This window comes from Aquarana catesbeiana, linkage group LG08 (genome assembly GCF_042186555.1).
Source record: "Aquarana catesbeiana isolate 2022-GZ linkage group LG08, ASM4218655v1, whole genome shotgun sequence".
Taxonomy (NCBI): Eukaryota; Metazoa; Chordata; class Amphibia; order Anura; family Ranidae; genus Aquarana; species Aquarana catesbeiana.
The window spans coordinates 22,099,000-22,117,903 of record NC_133331.1 but is presented as its reverse complement, the minus strand read 5'-3'; the positions used below and the strand labels follow the sequence as shown (position 1 = coordinate 22,117,903).

At 46.5% G+C, this 18,904-nt stretch overlaps 1 protein-coding gene across 3 annotated transcripts; it reads left to right on the top strand.

Annotated features, from left to right (window-relative positions):
* Positions 1–395: 395 nt before the first annotated feature.
* CDCA3 (cell division cycle associated 3) lies at positions 396–11,021 on the top strand. Of its 3 annotated transcripts, none has more exons than XM_073595599.1 (6): positions 396–542; positions 1,983–2,126; positions 4,490–4,643; positions 7,756–8,043; positions 9,273–9,391; positions 10,568–11,021. In XM_073595599.1, exons 2-6 carry the CDS (start codon positions 2,007–2,009, stop codon positions 10,688–10,690), a joined length of 804 nt encoding a protein of 267 aa, XP_073451700.1. In that variant the 5' UTR covers positions 396–542; positions 1,983–2,006; the 3' UTR covers positions 10,691–11,021. The 3 variants fall into 3 exon arrangements, with proteins under 3 accessions (XP_073451700.1, XP_073451699.1, XP_073451698.1); XM_073595598.1 differs by lacking the exon at positions 396–542 and adding an exon at positions 906–925; XM_073595597.1 differs by lacking the exon at positions 396–542 and adding an exon at positions 1,635–1,715.
* The last annotated feature ends 7,883 nt before the right edge of the window (positions 11,022–18,904 follow it).

The following is an 18,904-nucleotide window of genomic DNA, read 5'->3' as shown; positions in this document are numbered from 1 at the left end:
CTGACGGGTCGCCGAATCTGACGAAACATTGGCACCCTATACTCGGGTATGCTCATAGACTTCTATGAACCTGACCACGCCCCGATCCCAGCACAATAATGATCAACTCCCACACAAGTCTCCTCCCCCTCCCCGGTCACACACTCTATACACACACATTGTACTCCGGAATTCTCCCCCCTCCCTTCCGCCTATTATTCTCTAAGGAACCAATCGCATTTCTTATGGGCGGAGTTTCCCCCATACAACCTTCCATCCAATCACATAGTTTAAACTCAAAAAGATGGGCGGTGAAATCTTCAATCTGAAAACCAATCAGTCGATGTTAGGGCGTGGCATATCTGCAATCGAGCCAGTCGCAGTCGCGCAGTGCGCATTCCTGACCCGCCCCGCCCCCTTCTGATGAGTCAGCCAGTGTTCATTGGCAGACAGGAGAGATTGTAGCCAATAGGCTCCGGCGGGGAGAGAGATTGGCTGCGGCGGGCAGTTTGAATATCGCTTTATGGAAGTGTGATCAGAGCGGAGCGTCCGGAGACAGCGAGGTGAGCCCGGGGAGGGAGCGGTGTCACCCGGATCATAACTGTACTGAGGGCAGACGGAAGAGATGGGACCGTAGGGGGAGGAGGACATGGCACGGAGGAGATGAGACCCTAGGGGGAGGAGGACATGGCACGGAGGAGATGAGACCCTAGGGGGAGGAGGACATGGCATGGAGGAGATGGGACCCTAGGGGGAGGAGGACATGGCATGGAGGAGATGGGACCCTAGGGGGAGGAGGACATGGCATGGAGGAGATGGGACCCTAGGGGGAGGAGGACATGACATGGGGGAGGAGGACATGGCACGGAGGTGATGGGACCGTAGGGGGAGGAGGACATGGCACGGAGGTGATGGGACCGTAGGGGGAGGAGGACATGGCACGGAGGTGATGGGACCGTAGGGGGAGGAGGACATGACACGGAGGTGATGGGACCGTAGGGGGAGGAGGACATGACACGGAGGTGATGGGACCCTAGGGGGAGGAGGACATGACACGGAGGTGATGGGACCCTAGGGGGAGGAGGACATGACACGGAGGTGATGGGACCCTAGGGGGAGGAGGACATGACACGGAGGTGATGGGACCCTAGGGGGAGGAGGACATGACACGGAGGTGATGGGACCCTAGGGGGAGGAGGACATGACACGGAGGTGATGGGACCCTAGGGGGAGGAGGACATGACACGGAGGTGATGGGACCCTAGGGGGAGGAGGACATGACACGGAGGTGATGGGACCCTAGGGGGAGGAGGACATGACACGGAGGTGATGGGACCCTAGGGGGAGGAGGACATGACACGGAGGTGATGGGACCCTAGGGGGAGGAGGACATGACACGGAGGTGATGGGACCGTAGGGGGAGGAGGGCATGACACGGAGGTGATGGGAACGTAGGGGGAGGAGGACATGGAGGAGATGGGACCGTAGGGGGAGGAGGACATGGAGGTGATGGGAACGTAGGGGGAGGAGGACATGGAGGAGATGGGACCGTAGGGGGAGGAGGACATGGAGGAGATGGGACCGTAGGGGGAGGAGGACATGACACGGAGGTGATGGGACCGTAGGGGGAGGAGGACATGGAGGAGATGGGACCGTAGGGGGAGGAGGACATGGCAGGGAGGAGATGGAGGAGGACATGGCACGGAGGAGATGGGGGAGGAGGACATGGCACGGAGGTGATGGGACCGTAGGGGGAGGAGGACATGGCATGGAGGAGATGGGGGAGGAGGACATGGCACGGAGGAGATGGGGGAGGAGGACATGGGGTGAGGGTGACATGGGAATGGCTCATCTAATAACTGTCTGTGTGTAGCGTTACATCCCACCTGTCCTCTCTGTGGCCTCCTCCCATTCCATGGAGCTATAATGAAGACAGAACCATACAGCAGGGAATATTTGTTGGAGTCTCAGCCTGACTTCTCTAACATGAGTCCTTGTTGCAGATCTGGTGTTCGATATTCACAAAGATGGGAGCAGCAGAGTCCAGAGGTCAGGTGACCCCTTCTCGGCCAATCATAAACCGCCATCTCTCCCGTGTGACTGATCCCCGCTCACCTACTGCTGGCATCATGAGAACTCCAATTGAGGTAAAGTTTATTGATACTTTTCTTTTCTTTTTTTTTTCCCCCTTTTTTAAAGAGAGACAATGGCTTGGCCCATTCAGAGCAAAGTGACCGGTACTCTTATCTCCACACCGGTACTCACCTTTTGTTCTATTCTTCTATTTCATTAGTGTGTTGGGCTCTGGGTCTTGTACCTGTGTAAGCTTACTGTTGGCATCTACAGGGTTAATGACCTTATCCCCTGTCATGTGACCGTGTTCAGAACTATTGATTGGCTGTTTAGGACCAGGCACTACAACCTGAGAGGAAGGGGCTCTGTTATGCCCCTGTACACACGATCGGAAATTCGGCCAGCAAAAGACCGATGAGAGCTTTTGGTCGGAGAATGCGACCGTGTGTATGCTCCATCGGACTTTTGCTGGCCGAATTCCAGCCAGCAAAAGATTGATAGCATGTTCTCTATTTTTCTGACGGAAAAAGTTCCTATCCGAAAATGCGATCGTCTTTACAAATTCTGACGCGCAAAATTCCTACGCATGCTCGGAAACAATTTGACGCATGCTCAGAAGCATTGAACTTAATTTTCTCGGCTCGTCGTAGTGTTGTACGTCACCGCGTTCTTGACGGTCGTAAGTTCAGAGAACTTCTATGTCACCGTGTGTATGCAAGCCAAGCTTGAGCGGAATCCCGTTGGAAAAGCCGTCATATCTTTATCCAAACAAAATCCCGATCGTGTGTACGCGGCATTAGAGAGATTTCTCTTGCTTCCTTTCCTGGTGGTTGTGGTTTCACCAAACAGGAAGTGACTTTAAATCTCCCGGCCGCTATATACTCCCCACGACAGTGTTTTTTTATGATCATGGGGATATATGCAAGCTCATCCCGTGATGTAATGCTCGGGACCAACAACCAATCACTAGGCACACTCAGGGCTGCTGATAAGGGGGGGTAACACCAGTCCTCCTGTACTGGGCCAGCAGGGAAATTGGGTATGGGCAGGCAGGGGGTGGGGTGGATAATTACAGGAACAGGTGCCTGCAGCAGCTAGTGGGAGTAGAGGGAAGCTGAAACTGCGGGGGCACAGGCAGCAGCAGAAATGGAATCCTGGAGAGTGGGAGGTTTGTGTGGGGGGGGGGGCAATTATAGGAACCAACCCCTTGTGTCCCTTATGTGCCTGCAGCAGCTGGGGGTGGGGCAGGGGTGTTGAATTACAGGAACTGATCCTCTGTGTGTCTCACCCAGAAACGGCTGAAAGCTGGCTTCTCCTTTTCTCCCTCCTGCTGGCTTTCAGCTGCTGCAGGGAGAGTCACATGGGGATCGGTTCATGTAATTCAATCTTTTCTCTTTTTTTTTCTTTTTCTCTTTTCTCTCTTTTTTTTTTTTTTTTTTTTTTTTTTTTTTTTTTTTTGTCCTTTTTCCCTCTTTCTCTTTTCTTTCTCCCTCCTCTCCTGCCAGCTGCTGTGGGCACACAGGGGATCTTTTCATTACGGAAAGCAAGGGAAGGGACAAGTAAATATGTCAGGTAGGCTATACTGGGCCCTGTGATTTCTAACAGCAGCCCTGGGCACACTGTACAAAACTAGAGCACTACAATGCAGGCTGTACCAGGCTCCAATATATGCAGATTTTTTTTTTTTTTTATGTGGTTTAAAGTAAAAGAGGTTAAGGCTCCTTACGCACTGAGGCGCTTTGCAGGCGCTAAAGTGCTAAAAATAGCGCCTGCAAAGCGCCCCTAAAGGGCCGCTCAATGCAATCCAGTATGAAAGTCCCGAGGGCTTTCACACTGGAGCGGTGCGCTTGCAGGGTGGTCAAAAAAGTCCTGCGAGCCGCATCTTTGGAGCGCTGTAGGAGCGGTGTATTTACCACTCCTAAAGCGCCCATTCCCATTGAAAACAATGGGGCAGCGCTGCAAACCCGACCGCAAAGCGCTGCTGCAGTGGTGCTTTGCGGGCGGTTTTAACCCTTTTTCAGACGCTAGTGGGGTGTTAAAACCACCCCGCTAGCGCCGCTAAAATGACGGTAAACCGGCGCTATATTTAACGCCTCTGTACCGCCAGCGCCCGCACGCCTCAGTGTGAAAGTAACCTAAGAAAAAATAAAATAGAGGTAAGGGAACTAAATATTAAAATCTTGTTAACTGGAGTTCAGCTTTTAAAGAGTTGCACTTCCAGGTTTTTTTTTTTTTTTTTTTTTTTTCCCTCGGGAAAAACTACTCCAGTCGGCTGGGGCAGGAGAGCTTATATCTAAAAAATGCATGTTAATTTGAGTCTTGAAAAGGGGGGAAAAAAATTAAATTTAAAAAAAAAAAAATTGAATTGGGGGGGACTGGAATTCTGCTTTAAAAAGATAAAAGGTCATAAAGCTGACCCGCTGCTTTATCTGTGCAGGTCGGGGATTCTCCGAAGCGCACAATCATGTGTGAACAAGGCGAGGAGGAGGAGGTGGAGGAGGTGGAGGAGGTGGAGGAGTCCACAGAGATCGCAGACCCCCGCTCCCCTACACATGGGATTGTGCGCACCCCTTTAAGACCCTCTTTACATGGTGAGTGAAATACAAAAATGTCACTCCTTCCTTCCTTCTCTTTTTTTTTTTTTTTTTTTTTAAATTATTATTTATTTAATAATTATCTGGTATTCGGTATGCATCTCGGCTGTCGGACAATGAAGTGCCTGGCTTGTATATGTGACTATTGACTTAAAGTGGAGTTCCACCCACTTTTACAACTCTTCAGCATCCCTCACTAAACTGTGCACTGTAAACAAATTGGATATTTTTTTTATTTTTTTTTTTCTCAGCACCTACTGTATATCTGCTGTATTCATTTTCCACTTCCTCCTCCCTGGCCGTGGCCCATCGCATCACTTCCTGTTTGCAATGCCTTCTGGGAAGGGGCGGCAACTTCCTCTGACACTGCCGTTGCTATGGAAACCTGACCTGAAACCTATTACACTGCTTGTGCTGCGCTGAGCATGTGCGAGATCTGCAAAAGTGAAATCCAGGAAGAAATACAGTCTGGCTTCAGATGCCCACACTTAAGATGGCCACGGCCTGCTGTATGTTTGTAAAATAATAAACTAACAAAACAGACCTTAGTTTACAGACTAACTTTACTAGAATACATTAAGCTTGTGTATTATAGGGGTATTTTTATTTAAAAAGTATAATTTTGGCTGGAACATCACTTTAAGGTGAATGTAAAATCTTGTTTGTGGTTTTTATGGAAAGTAATAAACATGTTATACTTACCTCCTCAGTTGCAGTTGGATTTGCACAGAGCAGCCCAGATCCTCCTCTTCTTGGGTCCCTCTTCTGTAATCCTGGCCCCTCCCTCTTGTTCAGTGCCCCCCACAACAAGCAGCTTGCTATGGGGGAACCTGAGCGGAGTCACAGCTCCGTGTATCCATTCAGTCACGGAGCCCTGGCCCTGCCCCCTCTCACCCCTGAATGGCTAGCTGACCGCAGTGACAGCCAACGGCTCGGCTGCTGTGTCTCGGCCAATCAGGAGGGAGGATCTCGGACGGCTGAGACCCGTGGATATCGCTGGACAGAGAGGGACCTCAGGTAAGTGATTTGGGGGGGGGGGGGGGGGGGGGGCTGCTGCACACAGAAGGCAGATAAATATCTTATTTAAAAAGCTAATAGCACTCACTCGATTGACGATTTTAATTTAGAAAGATCTTTTATTCCTTGTTCTTGTATATTACCATCTTGCTTGTGGGCATGTGAAGTCCACAAGCACTATCTTCCAGGCTCTGGTGCAGCTGAGCGACCAGCATGCACCGCCCGTCCTCGCGCATGCGCCATATGTGCGGCGCAGCGCCGTACACTTCTGACGTTGCCATTACAACAGGCATCGTCGTCGGAAGTACCCGCCCCCGTTGTGATTGCAACGAAGCCCTCGGCGCTGCCCAGTGACTCCTGGGAAATGACAGCCATATCCCAGGAGCACTAGCGAGCGCGAGGGAAATGACGTCAGGTGCCTTGGAGAGGAAGAGGCAGATTACAAGGGACCCCCTAGCAACAGACCTGAAAAGGTGAGTAAAAAAAAAATATATGTCCAAAGGTTGTTGTTTCTATTTAACGCAACTGAATAATGTAAAATTTTGTTTTTTTTTTTTTTGCTTTAAGATTAAAAAAAAAAAAAAAAAAAGCCCTCCTGCCTTTACAACCCCTTTGATAAATATGAAAGGGGAATTCAAGTCTAGAACTAAGCTTTTGCTTCATACATTCTGTGCAATAAGGTAAAAATAACTTTCTGTGTGCAGCAGCCCCCCTGATAATATGCTTGAGCCCCATCTCGATCTAGCGATGTTTTACGAGAGACTCGGACGTCTGGGATTCTCCCTCATTGGCTGTCAGTCAGGGAACCAATGAGGAATGAGCGGGAGGTGGTGCCGGGCCGTGGCTCCGTGTCTGAATGCAGAGACTCGGCTGCGGTGCCCCCATAGCAAGCTGCTTGCTGTGGGGGCACTCGGCAGGAGAGAGAGAGGCCGGGAACACCGGCGGGGGACTCAAGAAGAGGAGGATCGGAGCTGCTCTATGCAAAACCACTACACAGAGGAGGTAAGTATAACATGTTTTAAAAGAAAAAGACTTTAGTTTAATTTAAAGTGGGGGGGGGGGGTTTGTTCCCCCTGTTAAAACACAACAGATCGGCTGGGGGAGATCGCTGTACTAACATTGGATTATTAGTACAGCGGCTCCGACCGAAGCTGTCAGGTGTGGTTGTTTTTGTTTTTTGTATTGTTTTTTTTCGTTTAACCTGCTGGTGTGTGTCAGGATTAAGAGGTCCATTTTTAACAGAGATTAAATTTTGCAGTTTTCCACAGACTACTCTGTGCATAAAGCTGCAGAGACGCTCTGTGATTGGTGGGGAGGCTAATCAATATTCCTATCGCACACGTTCCTGGTAAAAATGGCTCATAAAATGGTGGGTGCTTCAGCGATTACCAGTTGGGTCCTGGAAGCATTAAACATACGTACATATTCGCCAGCACACCATAGATCAGCTAATTGATCGTCCAAAAAGTTTTAATGAACAGAAGTCACATCACAAAGGAAGGTGCAACGTTTTGGGTCCGCGCAGGGCCTCTTCCTCAGGCATAGCTATGACTAAGCACTCCTTGTAGTGCGAAACGCGTAAGCTTTGTTCCACTTTGCTGTGACCTGTATTTTGGACGACACCTTATTGAATAAAGGCAAATATTTTTGGAGTGCGGCTGTCCAGAATTTCTTTGATGTCTAACTGCAGCATGTGTGTTGACCTGGCCAGGATAGCTGCACTCCTAGGTGGAGAGAAGGGGATCGTAACTGTACATTTGTTTTGCACTTGGGGTGGTAAACAAGATTTCTGCTACTTCTCATGTATGTATTTGTCTAATTGACTTACAGTAATACATTGGGGGTTATTTACGTAAGGCAAATCCACTTTGCACTGAGAGTGCACTTGGAAGTGCAGTCACTCTAAGGGCTAGATCTGAAATAAGGGGAAGCTCTGCTGATGTTATCATCCAATCACGTGGAAGCTAAAATGCTGTGTGTGGGTTTTTTTTTTTCTTCCTTGCATGTCCCCCTCAGATCTACAGCAACTTTACTTTCAGTGCAAAGTGGATTTTCCTTTAGTCAATAATCCCCATTGTGTCTTATTATTCAGATTCCTTGAACTTTCTGGCAAAGCAGCTAAGTGAGGTGTTTGTATCGGAGGATTCTGGGATTGCGGGAGGCCCAGCCGCCGATGTAGACTCTCCGGCTCCCTCTTCTGAAGAGCAGGCAGTGGATGACCAGGCCTCCATACCCTCCTCCTCCAGGGTAGAGGAGACAGCAGTGGAAAGTCCAGTCTTCCAAGCTGAGGTACCGGCAGAGCCAACTCCACCACCGGCAGAGCCAACTCCACCTTCCCTACAACCGCAGAAGCAACGAGGCAAATCGCCACACGGTTCCGGTGAGATAATGCCATTTTATCTAAAAAAAAAAAAAAAAAAAAAAGTGACTGAAATGGGGAACTGTCTGCATTTCTCTACAGTAACCACCCTTGACTTCCTTTACGTTGGAAGATTGAATTTAATTGTTTTTTGTTATGTGTTGCAGTGTATGTTAATGTTTATTTTGCATTGTTACTCAGTAAACCCAGACTAGACTGTACTTTCACCATACCAAAAAATATACAGGGGGGGACGCACCAAAGACCTGTACTGTCCTTCCATGTGGTCTCCTGCTGGAGCCCAGAGGTACATCTGATGTGACCTTCCAAAATATAGCTATTGATGTCCGAATGACCAAGTCCTATTACCTGGCTCTTATGTAATGTGTATGAAAGTTGCGCCAGAGGTACGCTATATGGCCAAATGTTTCTAAACCCCTAACCATTTCACCTCTATCTTTTGTTGGATATCCCATTCCAAAACTATGGCCATTAATATGGAGTTGGTCTACTTTTGCAGCTTTAACAGCCTCCACTCTTCCTCTGGGAAGGTTTTTTTCCATAGGGTTTTTGGAGAGTGCCTATGGGAATGTGTGCCCCGTTCAGTCAAATGACCATTTTGTGAGGTCAGGTACTGATGTTGGATGAGAAGATCTGGCTCACAATTTAGCGTTTCGGCTCATCTCACAGGTGTTCAGTAGGTTGAGGTCAGGACTATGTGGAGGACACTTGAGTCGACCTCAAACTCAACAAGCCTTGCCTTTTTTATGGAGCTGGCATTGTACACAGGGGCACAGTCACCGCAACAGGAAAAGAACTAACACCCCCCCCCCTTCGCGCAAGCTGTTGTTGGAAGTGTATGTTGAAGCTTTATCCTTCACCAGGAACACTCAAACTCAGGTATTTGGAGGGGGTGACCACATAATCCTGTCCCTGTAATAGATCTCAGCCTTGGCACTTGACTCAGAAGGCAAATAATTAATCTACTGTGCATCCTTACAAATTTATTTTTGTTGACCATTTTTCCTATTGGGGTCCTTACTGACCTTTTTTTTTTTTTTATTGAGGTTTATTCAATGCAAATGGCAGTGACCCACCCAGAGTACCCAATCAAATTTTTTTAGCTTGCTTGATAAACCTTGATTGTTCCAAGCTACTCCACTTTAAGCAATGTTTGTTTTTAAGGAGAATGGACATAGTGCTGCCTGTGGCATTATTTCGAATTTTACTTTACTTGCCTCTTTTCCCAGGTTCCAAAAATGTTCGCCAGCGTCCTAGGAAAGCCTTAATGACTGCGGTTCCTGGCCGCTCCCCGCTGAAAATCTTACAGGAGGACAACAGCCCCAGCACTGCTGTACAGAACAGACAGGTACGTGTTATATGTTCTTCATGTGTTTTGTTTCCTGTATATCTGTTCAACCAACACTGACGTGTCTAGTGAATGGATAGGCTGCGTTATCAGTGATTTCATCGGTAGGGGTCGACCGATTATCGGTGCGGGCGATCTTCCTTTTTTTTTTTAAGTATTGGTAACAAACTTGCTGATATTGCTTCAAGGGGTTGTACCGGGGTGATCCAAGCATCACCCCGGTACCGTTCGATTGTTATCGCAAGCAGCAGGAGGGGACATCCGCCCAGGTCCCCCGTCCCACCGGGAGGCCCGAGCGACCATCTGGCATGTCCGCCGGCTGGCCGGGGACCCGAACAAAGCCGGATTTGGCTGACATCTGATCTAGTGACCCGGAAGGCGATGGCATGAAATCACTTCCGGATTACTGGCATCCTTAGACCCCTCTACACTGAGGCAGTTTTCAGGTGTTTCTAGAGATAGAAATGGCGCCTGTAAAGTGATTCAGAAGCGCCACAACATAGGAATTTTTAACCCCTTTGGAGTTAAGTGCCCTGCTAGCGGCAGAAACGCGCCACTTAAACAGCAGTAAAGCGTTCTTTAAAAAAAGCGGCGGTTTACCGCTAACGCACGGGCGGCCCCAGTGTGAAAAGGGTCTAAAGGCACCAGTTAAATAAAATGGAAAGTGTTTAAAAACGCCAATCTTGGCGTTTTTAAATACTTTCAAGTGCAGAGGAGGGGCCTATTCGTTCTCTGGTCTCTAGTGAATGGATAGGCTACATTCTCAATGTCACTGGTATCTATAAATGTCATTGGTCTCTAGTGATTAGACTAGTTGCATTCTCAGTGATGTCACTGGTCAAATGATTTGTAGACCGGGGTTCGCAAACTCCAGCCCTCCAGGTGTTGCAAAACTACAAGTCTCATGAGGCGTTTCAAGACAATCCCATGATGCAGAGGCATGGTGGAACTTGTAGTTCTGCAGCAGCTGGAGGGTTGGAGTTTGCCCACTCTCCTAATCTAATAAGACTAAATGGCTGCACTCTTGTTTGCAGACACAATGATCCATTTTTCATGCTTCTAAAGGGACATTTTACCTTTTTTCGAAAAGGTGGTAATCCGTAAAAGTGCTTGCTGCTGTTTGAGGATATCTGAGCTCTTGTCTAAATGAAATCTTGCCTTTCTTTTCTTCCACAGATGAAGAAGATCTCCTTCCAGTCTGATCCACCATCGTCTGTCCGGAGCCTGAAGATCTCTCATAGCAGCTGGGGGATGTCCTACAACAAGGAGAACACACAATACACCCACAGCGAGAGCTGAACCCTTCTTACTGCCCTCCTCTCTCTATAGGGCAGTGATGGAGAACCTTGGCACCCCAGATGTTTTGGAACTGCGTTTCCCATGATACTCATGCACTCTGCAGTGTAGTGGAGCATAATGGGAAATGTAGTTCCAAAACATCTGGGGTGCCAAGGTTCACCATCACTGCTATAGAGGATGTGTATATGGACTGAATATACTCTCCTTCCTGCATAGCTGCTACTGCATGCAGACACCTTGTACACTACTAGTGTAAATATTTCTGCTACTTTTCTGTCTGTGATTATTTTTCAATGTTGGACCAAAATAAACCTGATTTTATCAAATGTGACGTGAGTGTGACTGGGAAGTTTACTGGCATCAGAGAGGGGTCAATTCATGACAACCCCCTTAAAGTGTTACTAAACCCACAATAATATCAGTCTGTATATGCAGTAAAGTTGGGGGTAGGCAACCTGGGACCCTCCAGCTGTTGTGGAACTAAATTTCCCATGAGGCATTGCAAGGCTGGCAGTTACAATTGCTCCCAGAAGCATGATGGGACTTTTAGTTCTGCAAAAACAGCTGGAGGTCCCTAGGTTGCCTACGCCTGCAGTAAAGCATGCTTGTTATACTCACTGTGGAACCTAAGGGGTTAATCCTGATCACGTGACCACTGTGAAAGCCAATCACCATGTAATGTTTCATATTCCCATCGCACACGTTCCTGGTATAAGCTCTTAAAGGTCGGGTGCTGCAGCAACAACCAGCTGGATACTGGTTCAAGTCACAATGTAGATATTTGCCAGCACACCAAGGATCAGCACACGGTGGCGTCCAAACGGTTTAATTTATTGCATGATCACAACACAAAAGGTGCACCTTTTTTGTTGTGATCATGCAATAAATTAAACCGTTTGGACGCCACCGTGTGCTGATCCTTGGTGTGCTGGCAAATATCTACATAGCCAATCACCATGGTCGCCTGACGGCAGATCTACCCACCTTCATCAATTCCCCCACCCGGACATAATATCCGTTAAAAGGATGTGAGGGCTGGGCATAAATGGAGTTAAACTTGTCTTGCTTCCTGGTTTTCTTGAGACACTGTAACCTCAAAGATGTGCCCTGGGAAGGCTATGTCACCAGTGCCTTCCTGGGCGATCTCATCTTAAAAGTGAACTCTAGGGGGGAGGGAAATGTGCCCTGAAATCTTTAAATCCCAACCGTGGGCACAAAAAAGGAGAAGGAAAAAAAAAAAATCTTGTAGTAGCCCATTATTCCCCCAACTCCTGCACACTACAAATATATTAAATGCTTGTTGAGTCTAAGGGGTTGCAGAAGAGACCACATCACAAAGGCACACTCTTGGCTACAAGCATCCTATACAGTACATCTTCCTTAGAACAGAACAGGGAGGAGATCCTGGCTAAGGCCTGATTCACACTTGTACAGTTTGCAGGTGCATTTTTTTTTTTTTCCAATACATAGCAAAAAAAGAAGGGGGGGGGGGATATGGGACTTTGAGTGAGGTAGAGACTGGGTATGGTCTCATGCCTCCATCACTAATATATATATATATATATATATATATATAATTTACAAAATGGGGCAAAGCAGGACTTTGAGTGAAGCACATAGTCATCAGTGAAGGGTCAGGACAAGGTGCTTTATTACATACCATAAAAATTCATACAAATAATGTCACGTGTAGGCTCAATCCCTCTCCACTGTCATGTACTATCATGTTCCTTTTTTGTATATAAATGAATTATATCGTGACATTATTTGTATGAATTTTTATGGTATGTAATAAAGCACCTTGTCTTGACCCTTCACTGATGACTATGTGCTTCACTCAAAGTCCCGCTTTGCCCCCTTTTTATTTTGTTCGTTTTTTTTTTTCAATACATGTCTTTAAACCATTGAAGTCTATGGAACCAAAAACCTGGCCCTTTCCATAAAATGCACAGATGTTACATATATGGTTACATAGTAGGTGAGGTTGAAAAAAGACACAAGTCCAACCTGTGTGTGTGATTATATGTCAGCATTACATTGTATATCCCTGTATGTTGCAGTCATTCAGGTGCTTATCTAATAGTTTCTTGAAGCTATCAATGCTCCCCGCTGAGACCACCGCCTGTGGAAGGGAATTCCACATCCTTGCCGCTCTTACAGTAAAGAACCCTCTACGTAGTTTAAAGTAGAGTTTAACTCGCCTCTAAATGCCTGTTGCTAGGGGGTCCCTTGTAGTCTGCCTCCTTCTGTGCCTGGGCCCCTTACGTCACTTCCCTCAGCGCAGGAAGGGAGAACAGCCCTGCCCCTCCCTCTTGTCAATCATCTGGGACACATTTACAGATCCCAGATGATTGCGCAGCTCGACACATGGCGCCGCTCGTGCATGCGCAGTGGGTACCCGGATGTGAAGCCACAGCTGGGCACCCACAGTTACAATGTTGCTGAGTGGAGCATCAATCCCCCGCATCGCTGGACCCTGGGACAGGTAAGTGTCCAGTTATTAAAAGTCAGCAGCTGCAGTGTTTGTAGCTGCTGACTTTTAATTTTTTTTTTTTTTTATAATGGGAACTCCGCTTTTCATCTTATTTTAATGAATGGCCACGAGTCTTGTCACGTTTATTGAACACCCCATGGGTCAAACCCAAATACTTTTGGCCATCACTATTAAGCCTGGTTCACACCAGAATATAGTGGGGGAAAGGCATGTTTTGTGCGGTTTTCCCACACCACGTTCAAAATTCACTGCCTTTGCAACCTGCTGCGGGTCCCAATTCGTAGATATTTATATATTCAAACAACAATAATTAAAATTGCAAATATAGTCCGAACTATATTTGCACATACTTATATATTCCAAGAATTAAAATATCTATGTTGACCTATAGTTTAATATTGCACCTTTATTATTGATATTGTATTAGGTTGAGGTTGATTTCAGACGTGCTTGCACATACAGTATCTCACAAAAGTGAGTACACCCCTCACTCACATTTTTGTAAATATTTTCTTCTATCTTTTCATGTGACGACACTGAAGAAATGACACTTTGCTACAATGTAAAGTAGTGAGTGTACAACTTGTATAACGGTGTAAATTTGATGTCCTCTCAAAACAGCACAACACTCAGCCAGTCTGGAGGTGTGACCATGGGCCTGGGGCCGGGTGCTGGAGGGACTCTCTACAACACACAGAGGAATCCTTCCTGGAAGCACGGGAGCAAGGAGAGGACAGCGGGAGAGAGTCAGCACATCCATGAGATCTCCTGAGGAATCAGCCTGGGTGGGCTGGGGAGTGTTTCGGTCTGGAGAGGACTGTGAAGAAGTTAGCCAGGAGGGCTAGTGAAAGGGGCAGCTGCAGCCAGGTGGGTTGGCAGTGCCTGAAGAGGTGCTGGGATCAGTAGCCGCAGGAATCTAACCCGGACACTGAATTTTTGCTACACGCTTATAAGGGGGTCTGCCTGTAAATGGCTATTGTACAATAAGTAAAAGAAAACAGGGTCACTTATCCATTGCTCAAGATAAGAAGTAAATTAAACTAAGCAGCTGCTATAATCAAATACAACATTAGGGAGAAAGCAAAAACGTTCCAAAGAAACAGGTTCTTTCCAGCTTAAGCAGCGCTCAAAACAATAAAGTAAAAAAAAAAAAAGAATGCATATGAGCAACCAGCACTAAAAATACCAAAATTGTGACAGTCCAGGTGTTGAGTAATTTCTCATGAGACAGTTCATATCATTGCAGAAATGTCCCACCATCCCCACACCTTGTGATTCCACTCCCTATGCCAGTGATGGTGAACCTTGGCACCCCAGATGTTTTGGAACTACATTTCCCATGATGCTCAACTACACTGCTGAGTGCGTGAGCATCATGGGAAATGTAGTTCCAAAACATCTGGGGTGCCAAGGTTCGCCATCACTGCCCTATAGAAATTGCACTCACCGGACTCCTAATAAACAATCGCCTTAGTGAATCAATCCAGATTTATCTCAGCAACTAGAGGAAATCAGCATGCAATGTCAGTAACAACCAAATCGACAGAAATATGGCGTCCCGATCCTGAACTTTCCAGACTGAACACATCCGCAATCCCCTTATTCCACTCACACATATAGAAGGAAAAGGAATCCTCATAGTGTGAAACTGCAAACTTTTATTGTCCCAAAAACACCCGACCCTTAAGCTATTCCACCTACACAAAGATATATTTAAAACAGCATTCAGGTATAATATACACTGCTGGTGAAAGCAGTTCCGATAATCTCACCACCTCAGAAAGAAACAGATTGTTCATGGTGGTTCCCGGGAGAGACTCGGAACAAATCCCCAGTGCAGCAAGCCGTGTGGTCTCCCCTAGACGCGTTTCCACATTCTGTCTTTAAGACATGACTGCTGAGGCGCAATGGGCTTAGGTCCCAATTAATGTAACACAAAGGGATCAAATTCCCCACCACCCTTGCCCTTTACCCCATTAAATAAGACACTTACAACCATTAGGTTGGAAAGGGCAAGGCCACAGCTTTATTAAATTCCAACACATAACATGTGAACATATTTAACCAGTGCCAGTCACAGTCATACTGTGAGCACTTAACCAAAAGAGGTAAGTAGGGGCCTGTCCTTACCATAAGTGCTGGACAGACAGCCTACTTTCAATTTTCCCATCAAGGGCATAGCCCATTACAGCAACTTTAACTGCTGGCAAGGTCAAGAAAACCGCAGCAAGCTGTGACATACCATAACATAGGAAAAGGGGCAGGTGGGTGGGCAGCTCTTCCAATGACTCTTCCAAAAGACCCAGAATTCCCTGGGGCACATGACTTCCTAAGCTCAGGCCCATCCCATCCCACATGTCCCAACCAATCGTTCCCCTTGGTATGTACCTAGCCATGCCCCCATCAGTCAAGGCTCTCTTTCCCTAGGGAGGGGCTCAAGAGGCCTTCAGAACGATCCGTTTCTTTCTGAGGTGGTGAGACTATCGAAACTGCTTTCACCAGGCAAGGGTTGTGGGGATGAGGCCCTTGTCCCCATCAACATGGGGACAAGGTGCTTCGGGGGGCTCCCCATGTTGAGGGCATGTGGCCTGGTACAGTTCAGGAGGGGGGCGCTCTCTCGTCTCCCCCTCTTTTCCTGTGGCCTGCTTGGTTGCATGCTCGGATAAGGGTCTGGTGTGGATTTTTAGGGGGACCCCCACGCCAGTTAAAAAAAAAATTTGGTGTGGGGATTTTGAGGGGGACCCCCGCGCCAATTTTTTTCAAAATTTTGGCGCGGGGTTCCCCTTAATATCTATACCAGACCTGAAGGGCCTGGTATGGAATTCGGGGGGACCCCCACGCAATTTTTTTTTTACATTTTGGTTCGGGGTTCCCCTTAATATTCATACCAGTCCCAAAGGGCCTGGTAATGGACTGTGGGGGAATCCCATGCCGTTTTTTTCATTGACTTTTATGTGTATTCCCGGACCGACAATTCATTATAGCCACGAGTACTTTTAAATGACTTTTTTTCCTTTAGAAATATCATTTTGCTCTCGGACTGTTCTAAACACGGGAAACACGCGCCACTTTACAGGCATACTATAGACACCCCCCAAGTACAAAATTTAAAGAATTATTTCACTTTTATTGTTTCACTTTAAGCATTATTAAAATCACTGCTCCCAAAAAAAAAGACAGTTTTTAAAACTTTTTTTTGCATTGATCCATGTCCCCTGGGGCAGGACCCAGGTCCCCAAACACTTTTTATGACAATTACTTGCATATAAGCCTTTAAAATGAGCACTTTTGATTATTCATGTTCGTGTCCCATAGACTTTAACGGTGTTCACGTGTTCGAACAAATGCCTGTTCGCATGTTCTGGTGCAAACCGAACAGGGGGGTGTTCGGCTCATCCCTAATAGAGACTGTATATAGGAAAGTTATCCCTGAAGTTGTTTGAAATCAAGTGGGAATCCCATAATTTTCCAATCCCTATCCAAGTTCTAATCCCTCAATAAAACAAACAAAAAAAACCAAAGCACTGGGCTATTCTTTGACTCAAGTGTGGCTCTGAAAATTCGATTTGCCTGGCTGTGCAAGGTGGGGGATCCCAGTTCTACTTGTGGCTCCCTAGGGGATGCGCTACAAGTATAACTAAAGGCAAACTTTTTGTTTTAATATTGGATAGACTGGAGAGAGAATAGCACCCCTGTCAGTTTTTATTGATGTCTGTACCCCCGTTAGGGAGATTCTCCCTCTCTATTTGTCCTGTTTACCATTATCATCAAAAGTGAAAGTGAAAGAAAATTTCAAATTTTGGGTTGTCCTCAGAACAGGAATTGAGGTGACATCTTCCAATGGGGACACTAGTTCTGGTGACAACCAGGGATTCCCTCACTTTGCAGGGATTTCTTCTCACTTCCTGTTTTGGCTATGGGACAGAAAGTGAAGGGAAATCTCCCCAATGGGACACGCAGGGCAAAAGAGAACCCGACAGGGGTTACAACCCTTCCGTACTCTATCCAAAATGAAAAAAAAGACGTTTTGCCTTTAGTTCTACTTTAATCCAAACAGAGTGGCTCAAAGTGTTGAGAGCAATTGGACTGAAACCTAAACCAGCCTGTGCTAGATGCGGTAACACAAGTACATTAATACATCTTTTGTGGCGATGTCCGAAACTTCAAAGATACTGGGTGGAGGTGATTGGTACCTTAAATAGGGTATTGGACATTAACATTCCAGTTGAACCGCTTATATGGGTTACTGTGATACCTCTATCTACACCTCCCCTACTGGTAACACTATAAGGCGCGCACTTTTTGTCGCCCGTAGACAGATTGCTCTTAAGTGGACCTCTCCACATCCACCGACTGTGTCCGATTGGATTGTAGATCTCAATAGGATCATTCTCTTTGAAAAGCGTACATATTCCCTAAGGAACTCCCTGAATAAGTTTGATGTTATCTGGTCTAGATGGCTTTAATCTCCATACACACGATCGGAAATTCCGCCAGCAAAACCTCCGATGAGAGCTTTTGGTCGGAAAATGCGACCGTGTGTATGCTCCATCGGACTTTTGCTGGCGGAATTTCAGCCAGCAAAAGATTGAGAGCATGTTCTCAATTTTTCGGTCGGAAAAAGTTCCGATCGGAATTTCCGATCGTCTGTACAAATTCCGGCGCGCAAAATTCCTACGCATGCTCGGAAACAATTCGACGCATGCTTTTTCTCAGCTTGTCGTAGTGTTGTACGTCACCTCGTTCTTGACGGTCGAAAGTTCAGAGAACTTTTGTGTGACCGTCTGTACGCAAGGAAAGCTTGAGCGGAAGTCCGTCGGAAAAAACATGTTTCGCAAAACGCTTCATCAGGGCACTGCATGCATTAATGATTTCATCTGGGTGGAAATCATGAAATCATTAATGCATGCAGTGCCCTGATGAAGCGTTTTGCGAAACATGTTGGCTGCCCCTGCATATCCACGTATTTGATTTCATTCATCAAGCCTCAAATCACGGTTACAATATGTACTATGACTGTGCTGTTTTTATTTGATATTTATCAATAAATTTATACCTTTTTACTAATTGTTGTTGTTGGTGCTCACCTTAATAACAGACATACCACACCATACATTTCTTTGAGAGAGCCGTGTCTCTTTCTTTTCATCTTATTCATATCAGGGACTGGGAGGTACTGTCTGTTTCTGGAAACTGTCCAACTATATTTTCATATATTCCAATAAAAATGATTTGATTTAACAAAGTGTTGAGAAAGTGAGTTGGAAAATCAGCCATAAAAGTAGCATTTTCACAAGGAGGTCAACAATGGCAGCTCCTATATTTCCATTATGATGGCTGCACTTTAAGCAGACGTCTAGGGTTCATTGACTGCACTCAGGTGTAATGAGACAGCAGAGATGATGAGGAGTGGAGTGCCTCTTGGTTTCAGGAATGGGCACTATTGGAAGGTCTGCATTGGTGCAGGAAGTTTAGGAATATCTCAGCGGGGACACAGACAGTGCTACACATTGATGTCTGTAATGCAAATGGTAATGGCGCAAAAAGGAAGAATTCAGAGCCCATGCATAATAGGCATATAGTCCATGTAATAAATAGTATCTATAGTAGGCTTGCCATTAGCGCCAGCAGTCCCAAGATTAAGGCTGGGTTCACACTAGTGTGAATTTGATATGAGTTTCCTCGTATCCAATTCACATGACAGGAGATTGTAAACGGCT

Coding starts and splice junctions, on each gene's coding strand:
- CDCA3 (XM_073595597.1), top strand. CDS start 1,650: ATGGCAGGGAGGAGATGGAGGAGGACATGGCACGGAGGAGATGGGGGA. Junction 1,716..1,982: donor GAGGAGGACATGGCACGGAG/GTGATGGGACCG, acceptor TCCTTGTTGCAG/ATCTGGTGTTCGATATTCAC. Junction 4,644..7,755: donor TTTAAGACCCTCTTTACATG/GTGAGTGAAATA, acceptor CTTATTATTCAG/ATTCCTTGAACTTTCTGGCA.